Source organism: Chionomys nivalis, chromosome 2 (genome assembly GCF_950005125.1).
Source record: "Chionomys nivalis chromosome 2, mChiNiv1.1, whole genome shotgun sequence".
In the NCBI taxonomy this organism is placed as follows: Eukaryota; Metazoa; Chordata; class Mammalia; order Rodentia; family Cricetidae; genus Chionomys; species Chionomys nivalis.
Genome location: NC_080087.1, coordinates 17,199,500 through 17,222,999, shown reverse-complemented (window position 1 = coordinate 17,222,999; position 23,500 = coordinate 17,199,500). Strand labels below are relative to the sequence as shown.

Genomic DNA, 23,500 nt, shown 5'->3' with positions numbered 1-23,500 from the left:
CGTCTAAGTACTTGTCATCAGAGTATCTACCTTTGGCATTTAATTTGTATCTTATATAGCATTTACAAGCAAGGTCCAGAGAGGGTGTCTAGAATTTTCTCTTTCTATTTTAGATCAAATTAGGAATAAGTGGAATTACCACAAACAGCGCCATATATGTTTATTGTAGATGTACCATAAACCCATACTCTCTGAATATGTGTGGGTGCAAATGACTCAGAGTAAATGATACAGTCTTCTGCCTCATTCTGAAGGAACTGGTAATGATGTCACAAAAGCCTTCAGTATATGACATAAAAGAATACATGATATCATTTTTTTTGACTACAGAGCCAAGATTTGGAAGTTTAGGGAGCTAAGCAAAAGGCTCATTGGGCAAAGGCTTGCTGAACAAGCATGGAGACTGAGTTAAGAGATGCAGCATTCCGTAAGCCCCGGGCATGATGACACACACTGTTGTTGTTGCTGCTGCTGCTGCTGATTGTGTGTGTGCATAATGGATATATACAGGTGCCCACATGCTGCAGTGCATGATGGCAATCAGAGGACAACTTTGTGGGTTCGGTGAGGTGGCTCATCAGGTACAGGTGCTTCCCACACAAACCTGAGTTTGCGCTTTAGGAACCCACCTGAAGTTTAGAGAAAACTGACCTGAATTCCTGCTTTTACTCAAATTAATTGAGTGTTCTTTATGCTAAATGTGGTATAGTTTCTGTTGGTAGGTATCAAAGCCAGGGCCTTATGTAGGCTAGGCAAACCCTCTACCGTGAAGCCACATCCCCAGTCCTGTGATACGGTTGTAGAATACCAACTTTGGGATGCTCACTTCCTTCTCTGGCATTGGGTTGGCTTGGCATTTGCCTGCAGAGCATCACTTGATCTCTCGAGGTGACCAGTCCCTGGGGCAAGTCTTTCTGTCCATCCCAAGGCAAGTGAAGGGTACCAAACAGTGCCGAAGAGTGTGAGGCTTCATAGAAACCATCCCCTGCTGGCAGCGGGATTGCTGAAGACAACTGCCTTCTGGGGACATCGACAATGGAATGCTCTAGGCTCAGTTAAACCCAGAATATGCTCCCTTTTCTCATTTTCTCCCACATATGTATTTTAGGCAAAATTTAATCCATGTGCCTTTGTTTCCTTTGCTTTAAAATCCTGAGAAATGTTTTGTAAGGGCTGTTTGATGTCCAGGAAGTCTTTTATCCTTTTTATTGGGTTATTTTTACATGTACGCATAAATAAAAATAAAGGGAAACATGAAGTAGAGACAATATAAATGCTCAACTGAAGTTAGAGATTCTATATCTAATATATTTTGAAGCATTTCTCTTAGTGTTTGCAGGCTGACGGATGGGGTAGTGGAGGAAGAAGTTGCTCTGGTATCCTGGGACATCTGTTAATCCCCTACTTTGTAGCAACCTAACTGATAGGTCAGTCCTCTGCATTCTACAGAAGGAAAAGGCTTTCAACATCTTAACCTTGAGTGTGTCTACATTTTACAGATAGGGGATGCTTTCGGAGATCTCAAAAAAAAAACAAAAACAAAAACAAAAACAAAACAAAAAAAAACAGAATAGGGAGCCAGGTCTCCTTGACTTTTCAGTTCCTAGTCTTTTCAAAATTTCTGTCCATTTCTTTCTGCTGGGGGTGGGTGGGTGGTACCTGGGAGTGTTGTGTCTAGATAGTCTGGAAGTCATATGTTGGGGAGAGACTTACATAGTCATTATGCCCAAGGGCGAGGAATGACAGCATTGTAGGGGCAAGGCAGAGCACACAGCAGTGGCATTGTGGTCCACAAAATTTTACATAAGTGGTTATTTATTTTATTGTTTATTTGAAGGTTGCATGTTTTACTTATTCTTCTAAATGGTGGTAGGTATTTGATAAGAGTTTTGTATGACCTTTACTTAAATGATAAAATTAATTTCTTCTTGTTAATTCATTTTTCAAGATTTATTTCATACTTTTGGTTATGTGTACATGTGTCTGTCTGGATGTGGATATGCGCATGTGAATGGGATGTCTACAGATTTCCACAAAGGACATTGGTCTCCTGAATCTGGAGTTATAGGGCGCTGCTCAGTGTGGATGCTGGGAACTGAACTCTGGTCCTCTGCAAGAGCAGCACACACTGTTGACCATTGCCTAATCTCTGCAGTTCCTAAACTCATTTCTTAAAGATTTTTCAATACTTACACTATTTCTTAGACATTTTAAAGTGCTATGGAATGAAATGTACCACTCCAATTGGGCTCCCATGGTATTATATATAAGAGAACATTCCAGACTATTTTTGAAGTGAAGGAGGGTATATTCAATTACACCGTGGACTGTGGTATGGCATTAACTCACAGTTTTCTGGATTCAAGATATGAAATGCAGACTGTGAAGACTACTTGTCACATGATCTCAGGTTCTTCTGCTGGGCTCTGTTTGATATCACTCTCTCGAAAAGTCCAGTCCCACCCCACGGGTTGCTATCCCTGTACCTTCTTACCCTTTTCATCGAGTTCTTCTCATCAGAGGGAAACGACATGAATTATTCATTTCTTCTTCCATCCAGAAGTATTGGGAGACAGGAAGTGCAGCAGGTAGTTTCTTAGTTGACATTTGAGAGGACATCATGGTCACATCGCTGAGGACATGATTAATTCACTTGAAGGTCAGGAAGCTAGTAGATTTGCCGAGAGATTCAACCACCTGGCTTCTGGCTTGGTAGACAGCTCCTCTCTGAGAAAACGCTACCCTTTCGTTTATACCCGGTTTGTGTTGTATCTCTGCAGATTGCACCTCGTATGTGCTAGTGAGCTTTTCTCTGCACTGCAACAGGATGCCTGACACAAACTACTCACAGAAGTAGAGATTTATTTAAGTTCTCAGCTGAGGGACCATTAGTCCATTGCGGCAGGAAAGGCTTGGTGGCTGGAGAGAAAAGACCAGCTTAACATTTGACAGTGGCACCTCACTGCACACATGTTATATCTTGGTTGGTCGGGAAACAAAGAACTAGAGATGGAAGCAGAAGTGAGCATCACACTCAAAGTCTTCTCCAGAAGCCTACTTCTGCTAGGGAGGTTCCATGTCCCAAAGCCTCCATCACAAAACGTCACAGAACAGTGCCATCATCTGGGGACCAGGTGTTACAATACATAATCCTGTGGGGGTCAGTTTATATCCAAGTGGTAAATGTTTTTAAAGATTTGTTTTTTATGTGTATGCTTGCGGTGTCTGCACCTGCTTCTGTGTGTATGTGCACACATGTGGCACATGCATGTGGATGCCTGAGGAGGTCAGAAGAGGGTGCTGGAGTTGGGATTGCATGCATGCAGTTAGGAGATGCTTACTGTGGGTGTTGAGTATCTAGTTATGGTCCCCCGCATGAGCAGCAAGTGCTTTTAATCATGGAGTCATCTCTCCATCCCCTCAACTGATAGCTTTTAGATAACGTTGAGACTGGGTCACACTGGCTGATGTAGGCCACTCAGAGCAGGCTATGGGGGTTACAGATTTGCCCCAATTCCAGTGGGAGCCCTCTGCTTCCTGATCTATCATGGTGTGAGAAGAGACCCAGCTACACATTCCTGCTGCCACACTCTACTGTTCTGTCTACATCATGATAGATTATAACTTCAGAAAGCATAAGCCAACATAAACCTCTCTTCACTCATGGCCTGGAAAAGAGAAAAGTGAACACTGCCTATCTCCTAGTGGGTTTGTTTTCTTTGTCCCCATAGTCTGTAGGACATGAAATTAAGAAATATGATCCCTTAGTTTCCCTCATGTCTCTCCTGAAGAGCTGCTCCAATTTATCATTTATTCAAAGACAATGTAGAACCTTACATGTAGATTATGTAACTTAAGGTTATTTGTACATTTTGATATCTTTTCTAAGAACCTGGCCATAGCCAGTAAGGGAGGACAAGGCCTGAAGGATTTCTTTTTGTGCCAAGGCAAATTAAGCAATGTATGGCAGTGCACAGTGGAGTGGAAGGCTCCAGATCTTGTGAAACTCAAGGAAAGGGGTTCTACATGCTGTGACTATTTTAATGCATGAGTGTGTGTGCTCTTTCCTGTGCTTGTATGTGTGTATATGGACCTGTGGAGTCTGGTGGACAACCTCGGATGGCATCCTCAGCAGCACCATCTGCAAGTTTCTTTGAGACAGTGTATCATTGGCTTGGAACTCACAAGTTAAGCTAGACTAGCTGGCCAGTGAGTCTCAGGGGTTCCCCTGTATTTGTCTCCTCGGCACTGGGGGTACAGGTGCATGCCATCACACCTGGCATATTTATGAAGGTTTTAGAGATTGAACGCTGTTCCTTATGCTCGCAAGGCAAACGCTTACTGACTGAAGCATCCCTCCATCTCTCTGCACATTTCTTTCACAGTCAAAAGGGGAGGGTGCCTTGGAGGGGAAACAGCTACTGTTTGGTGGAGGACAGGAGCAGGTGTCTTTACTTGGTGTTTGTTAGTCAGGTTTCTGCCAGTATGACGAAACACCTAAAAAAATATACTTCTTATGAAGAAAGTCTTATTTTCGCTCATGGTTTCATGGTTTCCATGCTTAGCTGGCTCTGTTGCTTTGGATCTTTCTGGGGGCAATGGTCTGTACCCTGTCAATTGTATTTTAATAAAATGCTAATTGGCCAGTAGCCAGGCAGGAAGTATAGGTGGAGAAACCAGGCAGGAAGTATATGCAGGGCAATGAGAACAGGGAAATTCTGGGAAGAGGAAATATTCAGTCTGCAGTTGCCACCCAGACATAGAGGACACAGATGAAAATGCCTTGCTGATGAAAAGCACCAAGCCACACGGCTAACACAGACAAGAATTATGGGTTAAGATGTAAGAATTAATTAATAAGAAGCCTGAGCTAATAGACTAACCAGTTTATAATTAATGTAGACCTCTGTGTATTTCTTTGGAACTGAACGACTGTAGGACCTGGTGGGACAGAAACCTCTGTCAACAGGATGTGAGTTGAGACAGGTTATCAGGGTATTGGGAGATTGTAGTAAGGAATGTGTTCACCTTATGGTGGCCAGAAAGAAAGGAGGGAGAAATGGAAGGCTGGGCCTGGGGATAGAATTTAGCACCAAAGGTAGACTCCAAGGATCTATATCCTTCACATGGGTTCTTGCTCTTGCATTTCTACCCATTCCCAATAGTTCATTAGTGTACAAACCCACCAACATTCAATCTATTCATGCAGTCAGAGTTCACGATTCAAATACTTCCCCAAAGTCTATTTCTGGCAACTAAGGCTTTGGCTCGTGGTCTTTAAAAGACACTTTAGGTCTAAACAATAATAATTGGTCTAGAAAGAATGATCTGATTTTATATATGGATGACATCTTTCTAGGGAAAAGGCCTTTGTCAAAACGATTAGCTATAACTTTGCTTGTTTGGGAGTAGGGATAGATGTCTTGAGGCACCCTGTTTGTTTCCAGTATATCACATCTTTGGTGACTTTATTACTAGGTCTCTGAATATCGAGCCATGTTTCCTAGGCTCGGGAAAGGCCAGTTTTGTATTTACCTTTGTTTTTATTTTATAAAATAAAAATTATGACTATTCTTTTAGCCTTATCTCAATGAACAATGCTTACTACTTTTATTTGAATGTGTGTATATGTGTATATGGTATATGTACATATGTGTATGTGTGTTCACATGTGAATGGGCACATTTTTATGCAGGGGAGCATGAATACATGTTCATATGTATGTGTCAGAGGTTAACATAGGATGCTATCTTGATAGTGATCTCTCTCTCTTTTTCTCTCTCTCTCTCACTCTTTCTCCCTATGTGTGTGTGTCTATGTGTATCTGCTATGTGTGTGTGTGTGTGTCTATGTGTGTCTGTTTGTATTGTATATAGGGTATATTGGGTCTCTCACATGAACTTGGAGATTGTCAATTCACAATTCAGCTAGCCTAGCTACTAATTTGCCCATGAGATCCCTGCCCCATGCTCACATGTGCCAAAATTATTGGCAGGCTGTCACACCCACCTTACATTTATGTGGTCCCTGGAGGTCAGAGCTCTGATATCCATGCTTTCAGGGTAAGTGCTTTAACCACTGAGCAGTCGCCCCAGCCCCACAGTTACTAATGCTGTGGATTCTCAGGAAAAGAGGATTAATTAACCCCCACTGTGTTACCTGTGTGAACATCTGTCTTGGCTGCCTTCAGTCATACCCCACAGTGCTGTTAAACTCATCCTCCTATTGATGATGCTCTGAAGCCTTCAGAAGAGAGCAGTTTACTTTTAAATGGTTCTTTGCAAATCTACTTGACACAAATGAGGCTAGGAATTGAAATGTGATGTCTATAAATCATTGGCCATATATATATATATATATATATATATATATATATATATATAATCTTTGGCTATGAGCTAAAAATACTTCTGGCTATTTGTCTCACATTAGAAATGTATTTAGGTCCTGTGTAGCTAAAATAATATTGAGATCAGTATGTTGGAAGGAAGGAGAGGCTCCATGGAATAACTTCCCTTGACCATACTCACCTTCATTGAGGAGGTGAATTGACAGTCTCTTTGGCAAGATCCTCCCACCCCTGCCTGAGGAACTTACAGAGAGCATTTTGCAACAGATATAATAATCCTTGTCTGAAGGCTATGTGCACAGCTGGAAACCATAATTAAATAGAATTAAAGATGTTTACATTTCACAGAAAAACCCAGCAATCCTGCTGGCCTCTGACTCAAAGTATTACTGACAGACATATTCCTAATCACCCTACTTAAATGGTACATATGGTTATGGGGAATTTCTTTGACTCCCCCTAAAGTCACTGTAACTGCCAAGCCTAAGCAGTAATACCATTTTAAAGTCAGAACTGAAGAATACGATCCTGTTTAAAGGCATTTGGTTTTCCAAAGTTGTTTGGCTGCGTGACTCACTGCAGTTCTGAACATGTGTGGGGGCAACTTCAGCCCCAACCTGGGTGACATTTTGAATAATCCATTCTACGTTTAATCATGACTGACAGTAACACTTATTGACCATTTTTTGTACACATACCAAAAAGTAAATATCCCACAAAATAACAATCAAATGAAAGAAAGATAAAAGGAAAAAAGAAAAGAAAAGAAGGAAGAAGGAAGGAAAGAGAAAGAAAACCTTGCTTGAATGTTAATAATTCTGAGGGTAAATTTCATTTACACACAAGCCCCTGTTAGTTTTATAAAACTTAATCCAAATAATTCAAGTGATGGTCTCAGGAATTAAAATTTCTCTGAGGGCTGTCACCTCACGATGCTACCTGGACTTGTTTTGTAGGACAAGGGAACAAGAAAGAGAAGCAGGTAATATAACATGCTCTTGTTTCTCCCCAGCAAGGCTGGTCCACATTGACAAGTACTCTCTAGACAGCTTCACCTGTCAGAGACCCCCACTGCCTTTCCTCCAGGCAGACCTCAAACCCAATCCTGCAACCCAGTCACTAAGACTTTTCTTAAGATCAGATCCCATGTCCTTATTTTGGTAGCCTCCAGCCCTGAGTCACATGAATGGAATCTGCTCTTGCGAACAGAAAGACGCCTACCCTGATAAAGACTATGCTGTTAAGGACTGTGGAATGGCTCAGTGTGATACGGAAAGGTGTAATGAATTAGGGATATTTAAAACTATGTGACAAAAATTACATGGTTTATCTCTCTAGCGATACACAATCTAGCAGGACTTAGACTTGCAGGCATAATTAACCTGAATGTACTATACCAAGAGGATCTGATGGTAAATTTGGAAAGATACTTTATAGTAGGGAAATGCAGATAAAAACAGTGTCAGTGTGACGCCTCTGTGTGTCCACTGGCTTCTTTAAAATGAAAATGACCAGGCTAGTGGGGTAGCTCTCGGATACATGCTTACTACCAAGCTTGTCAACTTGAGTCAGATCCCCAGAACCCACAGGTAGAAGAAAAGAACAGACAAACTGTCCTTTGACTTCCATATGTGTGCTGTGGTACTCACATGCATGCATCAGCATGTGTGTGTATGCATGTAAAGACAAATAAATGCGGAAAATAATTATCAATCTAAAAAGGCAAAGTGAGCAGTGGCAAAGAGAGCAGCTTGGGCTTAAGAGACCACTGATGTGTATAAAGTGTCACACCCTTTAACAAACCATTGCCAGCTCCTGTGACCACGGTGCTCTTAGATATTTGTTCAAGGGTAGCAAGAGCACCCACCCATCCAAAGACTTGTTCAAAACCTTCTTGTGACAAATTTCATAGTAATAGCCAAAAGGTGGAAACAATGCAAATGCCCAGTGTAAGTATATCTGTGTGCATATATGGGGTATATCTATCTGATGGAATAGCACTCGACACCCACAGAAGAACGGCCATTCTTATAACAATGTGGCACAGAGGAGTCTTAATTAAGAAGCCGTAAAGGGAATGAGACTATTAAGAGTGGGCTCCGCTTGCCAGTATCAGGAATAGAAAGGAGAGGAAGACATTACACCGGAAAGGGAGTAGGAGGCTACTAGGAACTGACTCTGCACCAATAACAGAAGTAGAAAGGAGAGGAAGTTGTTACATGGCTGCTTAATGTTGATGTTTGAGAATGAGATGATAGTAGTGAGGGAGCATGACCTGAGGTCTGTGTGTGGCTGAAGTCTTTATGTGAATTGTCACCATGTAGGTCAGGATTGTGTGAAATGTGGCACTTCATGACATGCATATGAAGTCACAAGCTAGTGGTTTAGTGTTGAGATTTGCCCAACTCCCAAGATGCTCAAGAAAATTATCTTTCAGGTGTGTCATAGACCAATAGTTCACTTCTTAGTTAATACCTTAGTGTTTTCATTGCTGTGAACACCACGGCCAGAAGCATCTTTGGAAGAAACACTTTATTTGATTTTGTAGTACTGGGTGACAGTCCATCACTGAAGGATGTCAGGGCAGGACCTCAAGCAGAACTGGGAGGTAGGAAGTGAAGCAGGAGATATGAAGGACTGACTGTAGCTTACTGTTGTTCCTCATGGCTTGCTCAACCTGATTTCTTAGAGCATCCAGGACCACCAGCCCAGGGATGGCACCACTCACAGTGAGCTGGGTCTGCTCACATCAATCATCATCAAGAAAATGGTGCACAGACTTGCCTGCAGGATAATCTGGTTGGGGGGTGTTTTCTCAATTAAAATCCCCTCTTCCAAGATGTGTATAAGATTGTGTCAAGCTGACAAAACCACATCAGCACAGTTAATAAGAATAGATTCCAACAGAAGACAGCAACATTAATGGAAAACAAAGACAACATCAACGACAAAGGCTTTCCACAGGCATCCTCCTGGGTCAGTGAGAACGAGCCCTTGAAGACGAGGAGGGGAAAGGAAAAAGAGTGGGAAGGGAGGGCCCCTTGTAAAGAGAAGGACACTGAGTTAAGAAGTGGCAAACTCCCTGAATACTGCTTACTTAATCCTGTCACTCCGTGGTTGGACTTGGTCACCTGACCCAAACTTCTGCAGCAAAGCTCAGAAAATGTCGTATCACTGGTGGACAAAAGCATCAACACCGAAGACGTCTTTTTTAAGTTTTTGTGGCACTCCTGACAGTGGGAGTGGGGTGTCTTTGCCTCTTTACCTTCTCTTGGGACCCTTCTCCTTCTACTTGGTCACCTCATCCAGCCTTGACATGAGATCTCGTGCCTGGTGTTACTACATTTTGTTATACCATGTTCGGTTGATATCCCTGGGAGGCCTGCTCTTTTCTGGAGGGAGACAGAGGGAACATGGATCTGAGGGAGGTGGGGAGGTCCCTGGGGGACTGGGAGAAGTGGAGGGAGAAGGAGCAGTGGTCAGAATGGATTGTATGAGAGAAGAATGAAAAAAACGGCACCTAAACTCTGGGAGTGTCAGTGAGCTAGGAGCCTCAGTTCCTAGCTGTTGAAGTTGTTGTGAGTAAAGGTGAAAAGAGCCTGCTTCAGTAAGGTTTTAGCGTTGGCTCTACCCACAGTGAGGGAATAAACACTCGCCTCTCCTCTCCATTGTGCCCTTCCCACCTGTTTCTTCTGAATCTGTCTCATCTCCTTCCTCCTCCTCTTCATGATGCTTAGGCATCTGCTGTCATCAGCAGTTAGGAAACACTTTAATCTCCCAATCAACCACTGGAAAACAAGTGCATACATCAGTGGGTTCTCCAAGGAGTAATTGCAGCTTTACCTTTCATCGTCTGATTCATTCCCTGAGTGATTTATTTGTGTGTGTTATTTCGCTATTCCTTGTTTTACATTTTATGAAACAAAGGATTATGGTTCAGTAATACAATGAAGAAATAACCACCGATGACTGTGCTCCTATCTGTGTCCCAATTGCCCTTTAGTTAAATCATTTAAGCTTATAGCACTTAAGTTTTAACTAAATAGAAATGAATCATAATAGCTATGTCAAGTTATTCGATATGCCTAAGTAGAATTTATTCACTAAGTACAAATTTTATAGACAGCTGGGCAGGTTATATAAGTTTTTGTATTGTTGCAAATCTGGCTTTCAAACATTAGAAAAAACCCTTAAAATCAAGTGGGAAGTCATTAACAGAGCTAGATTTTTACAAAATACTTGCTTTGCCTATGAAGTAAAGCTTGATTTGTCTCATCTCCATCTTCCTCGTGATATGCAGGCATCTACCCCATCTTTTATAGTTCAAAAAGCTTAAGCTCCTTTTCAGCCACTAGAAAGAAGGGCACACATTGCAGGTTTCCCTTTATTCTATTTACCATGAAACAGCCAGCTAGTTCAAATCCCAAGTCACATTCATATTGCCAGTGACAAATCTAATTCCTCTGGGCACTAAGCGGGGCTTTCCTTGTGTTACAGGCTTTGGGGACTTAAATCTCCATGATCAGGTCCACCTCCTCGAGTGTGCGTGGCTGGAGATTCTGATGATTGGCCTCATCTGGCGCTCCATGGAACACCCAGGCAAGCTCCTGTTTGCTCCGAACTTGCTCCTGGACAGGTGAGTGTCCCGGCTGTGGTCTGGAGAAACAGATCTCTTACAACCTTTAGTTCCTTTTCGAAGCTGTGCGATTCCACACTCCAAGGAACTTCAAAGAGTCGTATAGTTATGTTTACTTTACGAATATATTGCTCTCAAGGATGCGCAGTGGGCATGTTCATGGAAAGCTAGGCTAACTGTCTGGTTGATTCTGAATGGCTCTAGCATCTCCACCACAACACGTAACTACAAATTGGAAGTCTCCAACTCTACCTCTGTCTTCTGGTTACATTAAGAAAAAACAAATTACACAGTATTTTGGTGCCTTGACTCCCAAACCACAATGGCCTTTCCATTTCTTTCTCTAATTTTTCCATCATTAAAATGAGGAAATTTGGCCTGAGAGTTCTGAAGGCCACTTGCAGTTCTAGGAATTAATTTTAGTTTTCAGCTACCTTGTTAGGCATGTTAGAATGGGTTGCCTTGGTCTGTGGACCCAGATGCTTTTCTCTTTTGATCATTTCTTCAAGTAATATATTCTGATGTTATTTAAAGCAGCTAACACCACTGGAGTCCCTGCCTGGCACCAGCTGCTGTGCCAAGTGATTTATTTCCCGGTTACCTTATGTAATCATCAAAGCACCCGAAGAGGCAGGAACCTTCCCATCCCCATTTTACCAGGGAAACAGTGGGGTCTCTACCCCTGTGAAGACTCTCGGAATGGAGTTAAAACAATCCTTAAGTGAGAGAGAACTGTGCAAGTTGTCGATTTCACTTTTTCATAGATTAATTTAATTTTTAGGAAAGTTGATGATGCTTCCCTAGAAGGAGATTCTGCTGCCCATAGAATGTTTTCCCCAAACATGGAGAGAGGCCACTCGTCTTGATCCCTAGAACTACATCTATAACATGTCCTGTTAGACCGTAGAGGGCATCATTGTTTTTTTTTTTTTTTTTTTCTTATTTATTTATTTTTATTCTTTTTTAATTAAAATTTCCACCTGCTCCCCATTTCCCTCCCCTCCTCCCAAATATTGCCCTCCCCCCACTTCCCTCACCCTATCCCCACTCCTCTTCTCCTCCCCCCACTCCATTCCCCCTCCCTCTCGATACTGAAGAGCAGTCCAAATTCCCTGCCCTGCGGGAAGACCAAGGTCCTTCTATCTACGTCCAGAAAGGTGAGCGTCCAAACAGGCTAAGCTCCCACAAAGCCAGTTCATGTATTAGGATCGAAACCTAGTGCCATTGTCCTTGGCTTCTCATCAGTCTTCATTGACCGCCATGCTCAGAGAGTCCGGAATCAGGAGAGTCACTGCCCACTTTTACCTTCTCTGCCCTCCCTGTCTCTCCTTTTTCTTAATTTCTTTTCCTTTCTCTTGTCTTGTCCGCTCTCTCTCTCTCTCTCTCTCTCTCTCTCTCTCTCCTCAGTGTTTAGGCTTCCAGATGTTCATAGCTAACATAGCCTAACATAGATGTTAGGCTTCCAGATGTTCATTCATCTGCTTGATGAATGCCTTCCTTATCCTTACCTCTCTTCTTAGGCTCTCCATGCACTTGCTGAGAATCGTCATAAGACACTACATTTTGAAAGTGAAAGACCTCTCACTTTGCCTCGTGCCCCAAAACTCAGTGCCCATGAGTGATGATGCTTCCTGTGGTTTTCTCCCTCACTTATTTCTTTCCTTCCCACGTTTCCTGCTGTGGTTAATTCCACTGGAATCTTGACGCCTCTCGACTAAGGCTCTGTTGACTCTCAAGTTTAGGTTTCTTGTGTGTGTGAGAATCAGGAACGTCTTTAATAAGCTTTGTGAACACAGATATTGTGAGCCTAGTCAGATGATATAAATGAAGAAGATGATGACGAATGGGAGTCTGAAAGAGAGTGCAGGTGATTCAGTGACCTTGTCCAACCTCAAGGTATCTGGCAGATGACATTGGCCTGCAACTAGGGAACAAAATGTCAAATTCAGGTTTTAAAAAACTGACTTTGGTACTTTGATTTGTCTATGTGATGGACTCTCACCATGTCCCATAAGCTGTTAGTGAACTCATGATCCTCCTGCCTCAGCCTTACAAGGGTTGGGGATGATAAGTGTGCCCAGATTCACAGATTTCTCCTACTGCTCTGCAAAAGTTTTCTTTTTAGAAATGGATGAGCATTGGGGACCATGGGAGAGGGTTGAAGGGGAGGGGAGAGGCAGGGAGGGGAGCAGAGAAAATTTTAGAGCTCAGTAAAATCAATTAAAAATAAACATATGCACCTGTTAAGGCTCATCTCAGATACCAGTTTTCCATAGAACTTTCCTTAAAATTTACTTCCTCAGTCAGAAAGCAGGCTTTCTTTTGCCTGGGTTTTCAGTGATCACTTTCTACTTCCTCTAGAGTCTCATCCTGCCAGAAGACTGTGTACCATTTTATCCACCAGCTCATAAACTTTTTGTGGTCCAGAACCAGATCTTGCCCACCTATCACTCAAAGTCTTCTGTTATATCAACAAATCTTTGTCAATGGCCGTGGCCGTGGCCATACCCATCGCTCGTGCCCACAGCTGTCACTGTCATCAAACTCACTCACTTGTCATTAATTCCTGCTCACCAGTTACTGGTTTATTCCTTTGTAGACTCTGCAGAAATTCGCATCCATCTGCTGTGGAAGAGTCTTAAATTTTTTTAAGTTTATAGTTCCATTTAGATTGTGATTATATTACCTCTCCAGCAGCTTCTAAATTCCAAAGGGGATAAGCAATGAATCTTGTGTTTCCCAGAATCTACCCAGTATTTGAGATCTCAGCACAGTCGCAAACACTTAGAAAGTGGGGTCTGCGAGTACATTCCTGTAATTGTAGCTCTGTGGAGGCTGAGGCAGGAGAATATACAGTTTGAGGCCAGCCTGTTCTATACAGTATGTTACTGTCTCTAGACAAACAACCGAAAAAGCTCTCCCTCGGGTGCACTTGTGAACATCGTTAGAAAAAGGCAAACTCATTTTCTATCCTAGACAGGTATTAGTAATGATTAAAGTGCTTAAGCAAAGATGTATATTTAAATATGTAATAAAAGGTAAAATGTAATCTAGAACATATATATATATATATATATATATCCTCTAATCTATGACTTACTGTCCGATCTCATTCAATTTCTGCATGATTTCATTGCCTTCAGAGAGTTTGCAGACGATGGCTTTTGGTGACTGATAGATGCACCATAGGGAAGAGTTTTGTGAGTAGCAACCCCTTAGAAACTGTATACCCTGGAAGATGCTCTGAGGGTTGGCCAACAATGTGATTATAAATTTCCATCCACAGGCTTCCAACCTCTATGAGAGAGATGGCTCTCTGGTTAGGATCAGTTACCTTGTCTTTCCAACATAGCATACTATCCATAATAAGCATTTAGTAACAAAATATAGATCCCTCGAAGTTTCAAAGCACAGTAGTTGGTTGAGAGCTGTGATATAAGAATTGAGCATTAGCATCTTCATTGTGGTTGTGTGTTCGGCTCTGGGATGCTACCTCTGACAGGTGAGTCACCTCCAAAGCACATCTTCAACTGAAATGGAGAAAGGAGATAGCCTCAAGTCCTATATATCCCTGTAACCTATGGGTTACCATGACTGCCAACAAGAGATGGAGTGTTAACTACTCTTGGTTGCATACATGTTTCAGGTTTTCCTTGCTAATCCAAGCATCTGTGTCTAACATGATCATCAGGAGAAGAAAATGTGCCTACCCTCTCTCCTTCAGTCACCGAAGTGTTTGTACTGGCAAGCAGGAGTTGTTGTTTTTGAGACTAAAACCCAGTGTGCTGTTATGCCACGTTCATAAGCAGAGAGCATGATTCCTATTTCAAGGAGAATCACCGTCTTATTTTCTCCCTGATGACAGCCCACGAGATCTTGATTCTGCTGCGTTATAGTTTCCCTAGTAGTCAGGCACCAGCTTGTCAGCCGATTTTGTCCTTACCAGGCTCTATCTGCCCACCATGTCTGGTCCTTTCCCAGATCCTGCATACATGGGGTCCACATAATTTGTACTGACAAGTCTTCTTGTGAAAACCAGGAAAAGAAGGTTATTATTTCCATAGGTCATGTGTGTGTGTGTGTGTGTGTGTGTGTGTGTGTTTTATAAGAGGAAAGTTAAAGATAATAGGAATGCCTGTAGAAGTAATCAGGAAGTGGAGAGAACTCATTTTCCATTCTAGCACCTAATCCATTGGTGTGTTTTGGCACTAGAAAAAACGAACTATGCCTTCTGAGTCTACTAGGAATGAGTCTCTTCATTTAGTCCCACGCGTGTACTCATGCTAGAAAAATACAGGGCGAACACGGTAGCAGACTTGTTCTTCCTTCATGCATTACACTTGGAGGGGGTCTCTCAACTTTTGCAGGAGCCCAGCTTGCTGTCTCTGGAAGGCAGCTTCAACGTGAGAGGATACGATGCTAATTGCCTGTTCCAAAGACTTTCCATTTTCCAAGGGGCTGTTTTTCTGGAGCCGTCCCTACTCACAAATTCTGAGAAATATTTGTGGATTTCTCCGGAAGCCAAAGCTCTCTCTCTTGATTCCCATTCACTCTCGGAGGGGAAAAAAGATGATTCATACATCTGAAAAGCAGGGACTAATTCGACGAGCAGAATTCTACCAAGCCTCTGGCCAGAGAATTGTTGATCTAGCTCTTTCCATTGCTCCCACATCAGGAGGCTCTGCCTGAGGAAACAGTATTGAACAACAAAGTTCTTTTGCTGTGGGCATGGAGCAGAAATAAGTTCCCTTCCCTTAAGAGAAAAACAGGTTGCTCCACTAGATAGAACAGTCTGCCTTTTCTAAGAAAGAGCAGACTCTTTTCTGATAATAAATTCATTTCATATGAAAAAAACCCTCATTTACTAGAAACAAAAGCTTTCTCATTTTAGATTTTAAAACATATTTCATATTTTCAAATGAAAAATGTGCAAAAAATCCTTTTGCAATGCTTCCAGCAATGGTTTTATTGACTTCTTGCTCCCTTTCCATGTAAACCTTCATTAAATTCTTCATAGATTTTTTAATGGAAATAATTAAAAATATATTGTTCCAAAATAAGTTAATGAATTTAGAATGGGATCTTTCCACATGTGTTTCTGTTGCCAGCTCAGAATTGCGCCCTGAGAAGTGAGTGCTATTGGCCATGAGACACTTCACAAGACACTGGGGAGCAGGAGAGCAGGTTTTGTGGGATGGGTGCAGACAATGGGGCACCTATCAGCAAATCCAGCCTTGAGTTGTGGGGGGAGATAGCTCCAGTAGCTTTGCTCTGGGCTCTCAATCTCTCTCTGGAAGTATTGTCAAAGGCCCTGTATCCTCAGCTTTGCCTGACACTGCCTCATTTGCCCCAAGTTGACCATTACACAACATTCACACATATTAATGGCTGAGTAATCATCATCTGTTAACTTAGTGATAAGTTTAGAAAACCGATTCTCTCATAAGTTTTTTTTCCTTCCATTTTATGGAACTGAATGGGAAAGGGAAGAGAAAGCAGGTAACACTTCCTGAACATCTTTAATGGGCGTGGTCTGCCCTGGCTTATCTTTAACGCTGTGTTTTATTGAGTGCCTAAGAATACAGGTACAAAAGCATGTTTCTAGTTTATGTTCTCACCCTGGAGCTGTTGATTACTTGTGTTTGTGTGATTTTAATCACATAAAGGGTGCATTAATTAATTATGATCCAAAGTCTTTTGTTTTATGCCTGGACAAACCATGGAGCTACGAAGTGTGAAACTGGCACCAAAAGAAGAGAGAAATGAGGGCTGTGGAGAAGGCTTCATCAATAAAAGGCTTATCATGTGGCCATGAGGACTTGAGTTCCATCCCTAGCACCCACGGAAAAACTGGGTGTGAGGAGAGTGAAATGGAGACAGGAGACAAACTCAATGTTTAGCTAGCCTAGCCAAGCCTGTGAGCTCTAGGTTCAGACAGAGACTTTGTCTTAAAAATATACGGTAGGGAGCAATTGAGGGAAAGACTCATCATTGACCTTTGACCACCCCCATGCTTGCATCTGTACACACACATGCACACATGCATGGGCACACATGAGCATACACACACACACATCATAGTAGGCACACATGTACATATCATAGTAGATTCACACACACACACACACATTGATCCAAGTTTAGAATCACTAAAAAGATAAATCTCTGGGCATGCCTGTAAGGGGTTTTCTCAGGTTCATTGAGGTAAGAAGACTCACCCTAAATGTGACTGGGACCATTCCCTATGCTGGGATCCTAGACTGGATAAAAAAGAGGAAGCCCTATGAATACTCGCACCTACATTTTGTGTCTGCTTTATGTCAGTGCTGTTACCTCTTATGGAAATGTCATCAAATTATCTATTGGACTAAAGACAGCTAAACTATATACATTTAGGAGATCCTAGAATGATGTAGTAATGTAGGACTACATATTAATAAACATTTGAAATATATATATATATATATTGTTATATATATATATATGTTATATATATATATATGTTATATATATATATATATAACAATAGTTCAGAAAATTTCTACTTGATTATCAATCATGAAGGTGCAAGCAAAGACTCCACTGGAAACAGTTAAAAAAAGAAGCAAAAAGATTTAGAACAAGATTTCTTCTTAAAAACAAAAGCAATCAAGCAACGCTGTGTTATAGACGTGTTAAGCCGCAGGTGTTTAAGTCCTTAAGGGAATTAAGCCCTTAAGCAGTAAGGATCCACTCAATATATATAATTGTTCCCGGGAGAGGCAGAATCCCAACCAAAGATTTAATCCTGTGTAGGAAGTTAATTTGGCTTTCCTTGAGTTTTTATGCTCTGCTTTGTTTTTCGTTGCCATGTATTTTGAACAAGTAAACATCTGCTAAGTTGAAATAACATTTTCCCAGACTAATTTTAACATATGCTAATATTGTTCAAATCAGAACTACTGACACAAGGATGATCAAGTAACTTCACCATCATATGATTTATTACAGCGATTTTTCCATGTTGACATAGTAAGGAACACTTTTACCCCCTTGTATAATACTAGGGATTGGCCCTGAACCCTCAGCATGCTATGCACACTCTCTGCCAGCAAGGCATCCCCTGGTCATTTTTTTTCAGTGAGTGCTATCCAAGCATACCTGTAAGGGAAGGTGGCTAATTTAAAGTCTACAATAATTAGAACTCAATTTAACTCAGCTCAATAGGTATTTATTGAGCATAAAGGCATAGTGTGATGGTTAGTATTGACTTTGAACTTGACAGCACCTATAATCTCTAAAGAGACCAGTCTCTAGGCATGCCTGTGAGAGATGGATTATTTGGATTATGTTCATTGAGATGTACATAAATGTGTACTAAATATGAATGACGCCATTGCCCAGGATGGGGTGATGGACTAGGTTAAAGGAGAGCCAGCACAATATGAGCATTCCACCTTGCCGCTTCCTAACTTAGGAGGCAACATGAACCCTGCCTCTGACTTCTGCTATCAGACTCCCCCAAACTCTGAGCCCAAATTAACCCTAAGTTGCTTTTGGCATTTTGTTGCATCAGACAGATGGGCAACTAATAGACACAGTCGCAGGAGTTTGCACAATACTGGAAGGTACGGAGGTGACAGAGTTGGGCACAGGCATTTACTATCCAGTGTAAGCAGACATTGCTCGTTTATTTTCTGGCCACACCCAAACCTAAGTAATCACACAGAAACTATATTAATTAAAACACTGCTTAGCCAGTAGCTTAGTCATATTCCTAGCTAGCTCTTACATCTTTCATTAGCCCATTTCTATTCATCTGTATATCACCAAGAAGCTGCAGCCTACCAGTAAGGTTCCGGCATCTGTTTCCTTTGGCAGCTACATGGCGTTTCTCTGACTCCACCTACTCTCTATATATCTCTGTTCAGATTTCCCACCTGGCTTTGCTCTGCTAAGCCACTGGCCAAAACATCTTTATTTGTCAACCAATAAAAGCAACACATATACAGAAGGGCATCCCACATCAATCTAGTGTGCAAATGAATGGTTCAAAATTCCCAAATCTCAGAGTGCTCATGCTAAGCTGATCTTCTTTTTATCACGTGGCCGTGGAGTCTGAGTGACAAGCAGCCCTTTCTTCAACGGCTCAATGTACTGATTCCTCCCTGATATTTTCAGGCATTGCATATGACTATGCTCATTATACGTGCATCCTGCCTAGAAGTATACTCTAATATATATGCACACACACACACACACATGAACACATATGTGCATATATATATACATACAACTCTTAAGGCAAGATCACTCAATGTTCACTCTTTTGAGGTTGATGGGAAGAAAGCAGAGGGTGTTGCTGAGTTTACTGAGGTAGGAAAGTGTAGTTTCCATAGCTTTGAAATACCAAATAGAGCAGAGTATTAATGTTATTCCACTGCTTTTCTGATAGCCGCTTTCAGTTTTATGAGTAGATAGGAATACGGCTGGGGGTAAATAGTCTATTCCCGTTTGTTGGGGAAGGCTGAAATTCTTTATTCTTAATGTCATGGTCTTCTTAGGTGTCGGTCTTGACCTTGCTGTTCCTGACTTCTCTCTGTGGACACCCATGACACAATGGAAAAGGGTCAGGTGCTTGCAATGATGCTTCTAGTGAGTTGTAATAAGTCAGTCAGTATTCTGCTTTGCTGTTTTCATTCTCTCAGAAAGAAAGATATTAAAATCAATCTCTCAGTGTCTTCTTGGATTTTGCTCCACAAGAATGAACCAGTTTGTCACATACTTTTTATTCCAGCACTCGGGAGGCAGAGGTAGGAGGATCTCTTAGTTCCAGGTCAGCCTGGTTTACAGAGTTCCAGGACAGCCAAGGCTATACAGAGACACTGTGTCTTCAAACAAACAAACAAACAAACAAAAACAAAAGAACTCAAACCAAACCAAACAAAAAAGAATGAGCCAGTTTCTCAACTCACATGCACCTTCACCACTATTGTAGCATCTAAGACCTGTCCATTGGTGAGATAATAAAGGAACTGCGGTAAGGGAAGATTGCTAACTGCATTGTCAGTGTGCCCAGCTTTCTAGATACTACGTCAGAATAGCTAAGATCAAAACCACAAACAACATCTTATTGTAACTGGAATTTCTTTGGGCCACCAGCTCCTGAATAATGACATGGAGACTTCTTTGTAATTATGAATACTAACACTTGGGTTGGCTTTTAGGACACTCTTCTTTATACTGGATCACCTTGCCCAGCCTTAATACAAGGGGAGGTGCTTAGTCTTACTGCAACTTGATACATCATGCTTTGTTGACACCCACGCAAGGCCTACCCCTTTGTGAACAGAAACAGAGAAGTGGATTGAAGGGGGCAGAGGGGAGAAAGGGAGGAGAGGAAGGAGGGGAACTACATCAGGTTGTAAAATAAATAAATTAAATAAATAAAAAATTAAAAGAAGTCAGTGTCATATAGCTTTATTTGTCGAGGTTCCCCACATCTTAAACAAGCCTGTACCATCCCTCTAGTATTGCCCATTGAGATTCTTTCAGAATTCAACAGGTGATTCTTTGTTTCTTTTGCCATGTGACCTTTCAACTTTCAAATTAACTTATTCAACTCTCACCAGAATGTGAGATTACAGCAAATAGAAATTGTTTAGGGAGTGTTGATATCTTTACAGTTTGAGTCTCGCTATCAAAAGCAAACTGTTTCTTCTTATTGTTCAATCTATTTTTGTGTATGCCTTTTAGAAGTGTTTTAAAGCATCCTTGACTATGTTTTGCACATAATGATTATTGCTAGGTGTTTTCATGAATGCATAAAGTTATGTGTGGAAGTATAATATTTCTGACCTATTATATTTTATGTGTATAATGTATGAGTATCAGAAATGGTAACTCAATTCTGTGTCTTAGCTGGATTTTTTTCTATATTGACCAGTAATTGACTTTTGTGTGTTCTCACTACAGACACAACTGGATTAAATTTTCCTGAATGCAAAGAAAGTTTTCGTTAACTCCTCCAGGCTACATAGCCTACAGTCATACAATAGTAAGCAGATTCTTCTGCTTCTTTCTTCCTATCCTTAAGCATCTAAATGTTTGTAAAATGAGACTGGAGAGAAGGCTCAGAAATTAAGAGCACCTGTTGCTCTTCCAGAGGACCTGGGTTCAATTCCCAGTGCCCACATGATAGCTCACAACCATTCGCAACTTCAGTTCCCGGGATCCAAAGGTTTTTTTCTAACTTCTGTAGGTACCAGGCAGTCAGGGACATGGTGCAAAGACATACATTGGGCAAAATGGTCATATATATAAAATAAAAGAAGTAAATCTAAAAATGATTAAAGTATTCATAGCTTTGTTGGATGTCATTTTGAGTAGCTTATAAAAATATAGCAAGAAGGGCCTGGATGGTAGCTCATTCTATAAAGTGTTTGCAGCCCAAGAAAAAAAATTATTAGGATGAGGTTATTGTTATGCTATACCAAAATTCACAGGAAAGTTTCATGTGAAGTTTTTGTGTATTCTTTATCAAATCTTTGCTACCAATGTTACACATACATTGCAGAAATACTTCGTAATTTTTTCTTTTTGGGGGATGCTGGACAGTATGAAAAGAATTAATATTTGATCTTTTATTTTAAAATATTGAATTTATTTCTTTGCTATTATTTTATTTTCATTATAAAACTTATAAGTAGTCAATTATTTCTTTAAGAGGTGTTTATCTCCTATTATGAACAGTAGTGGTTTCTGCTCACTCAGAATAAGAAACTATATCATGGCTTCATTGTTCTGTTTTTATAGATTGTTAGTCAAAAAGAGAGAAAGCCTATGAGATTATCTTCCATTTTCCAGCAACTGCGCCCCATAAATTCCAAAATTCCATTTTAAAAAGTCATGAATGATTAGACATTCCATATAATCTGTTCAAAACATTCTTAGATAAGGACTTACTTATTTTTTCTGATATTTGCCCTTATAAAAATATTTAGACAGTATCCTAATTCATCATCGTGTCAGAATCAAATCTATTTCTGCCAACTTAAAAATATCCAAATTATCTATTGTTAGCAGTTGCAAAAATCTATAGTATATTTGGGAATGAATTTATTAGGGACAGTGTAAGAAAATGTAAATCTTTCTTGGAGGACAGTCATGAAGTTTTGAAAAGAATGTCATGTCTACGATGAGGAATAGTCATTACTGAAAATATGTTAATTCATCCTAAATTGACCTGTGAATGCGTTCACTTACAATCCTAATCCTATGTTCATTTTAAAGTTCACATGGGAAGGTCAAGGACCACTAGATGTACCCAAAAGGTCTGGCAGTGTGTTAAGGATATAGAAAAGTAACAAAGCTTTTTGATGTTGTTGTTGTTATTTACAAAGCAAACCATCATTCGACAGTGCGGGTTGATGTAGAAATACACAAAGTGACCAATGAAGTAGAGGAAAGAACACCGGAGCTGGGCTGCATCACAGGGAATGCCGAGATGCTCAGGGGAAAGAAGAAGCACCACACCCTCTCTCCACAGAAAAAAGAAATCCATCCCCCCAATATGAAAATGTAAGATTAGATGAAGCACGTCAAAGCCCAAGCTAAAATTGTATAGAAAAAATATTATCTCAAGGTTGAGAATTATGCTGTACACAATGTACAGAAGGTTTTAACCACCAAGAAATACCAATAGAGTGAATCTCTTTTGTAATTTCCCTGAAGAAAATGAAAAAGAGTAGCAGGCTGCTGCGGAAAGTAGTGTTTATTTTTATTATTCTGTCTAAAACTTTTATTACCAAAATTCTTTTGTGCGAATCAAATATCACAGGGAAATGTAGGAAGGGAGAGCAACCTCCAGGCTTCCGAAGGACATCCCCTTTCCATCGGTCCACCGTCATGCCAGGAACCTGCATTACCCCTGCCTTCTCTGAACTACAAAATGGAAATAGTTGTGGAGGGCCCTCACAGATGCATTTGGAGAGCGTATGCCCAGGAAAATGGAATTGAAATGTTTTAGTAAGAGTTGAGGGCCCAATCCTTGAAGCAGATGTCTGTAGAGTTTTCTATAGCATGTAATTACAACACAATACAACTCAAAAGCATTTCAATAAAGTGTGGGCGGAAGAGAAGGACACGGCTTCAAGGGCTTCATTAGCTTTCTGCAGACTGGAGCTCTCCGCATTGGGAGGAGCCCTGTTTGCCTAGCTTCAGAATCCATTTTAACCCCCCATTGGAGTCTGGGTGGTCAGAGAGCAACCGGGGTCCTCAGGAAGGCTAGGAACTGGGGAAGAAACGACAAAGGTTTTTTAGGGTTTACCCAAACCGTGTTCGTGGTCTCCAGGGTCATTTATTTTAGTGTCAATCACTGAGGAAATGGTGGGATTCTTGGCTTTTGTTTCTCAAAGAAGTTTCTGGTAAATTAGAGAGATGGCATTGACTCACTTCCATTGTCCTAGGTGATGATAAGTTCTCTGTGTGTCCTGTGTCCTGAAGCTGAGGCTTTGGAAATAATCCCTAAAGGGCAG

General features: G+C 41.1%; 1 protein-coding gene across 2 annotated transcripts in view; it reads left to right on the top strand.

Annotated features, from left to right (window-relative positions):
* The window catches only part of Esr1 (estrogen receptor 1), a 353,250-nt gene that overhangs the window by 273,978 nt on the left and 55,772 nt on the right, over nt 1–23,500 (top strand). For both annotated transcript variants that reach the window (XM_057762857.1, XM_057762856.1), the window contains exon 6: nt 10,847–10,985. In XM_057762857.1, coding sequence (XP_057618840.1) covers nt 10,847–10,985 — 139 coding nt within the window. The remainder of the gene's footprint in view (nt 1–10,846; nt 10,986–23,500) is intronic.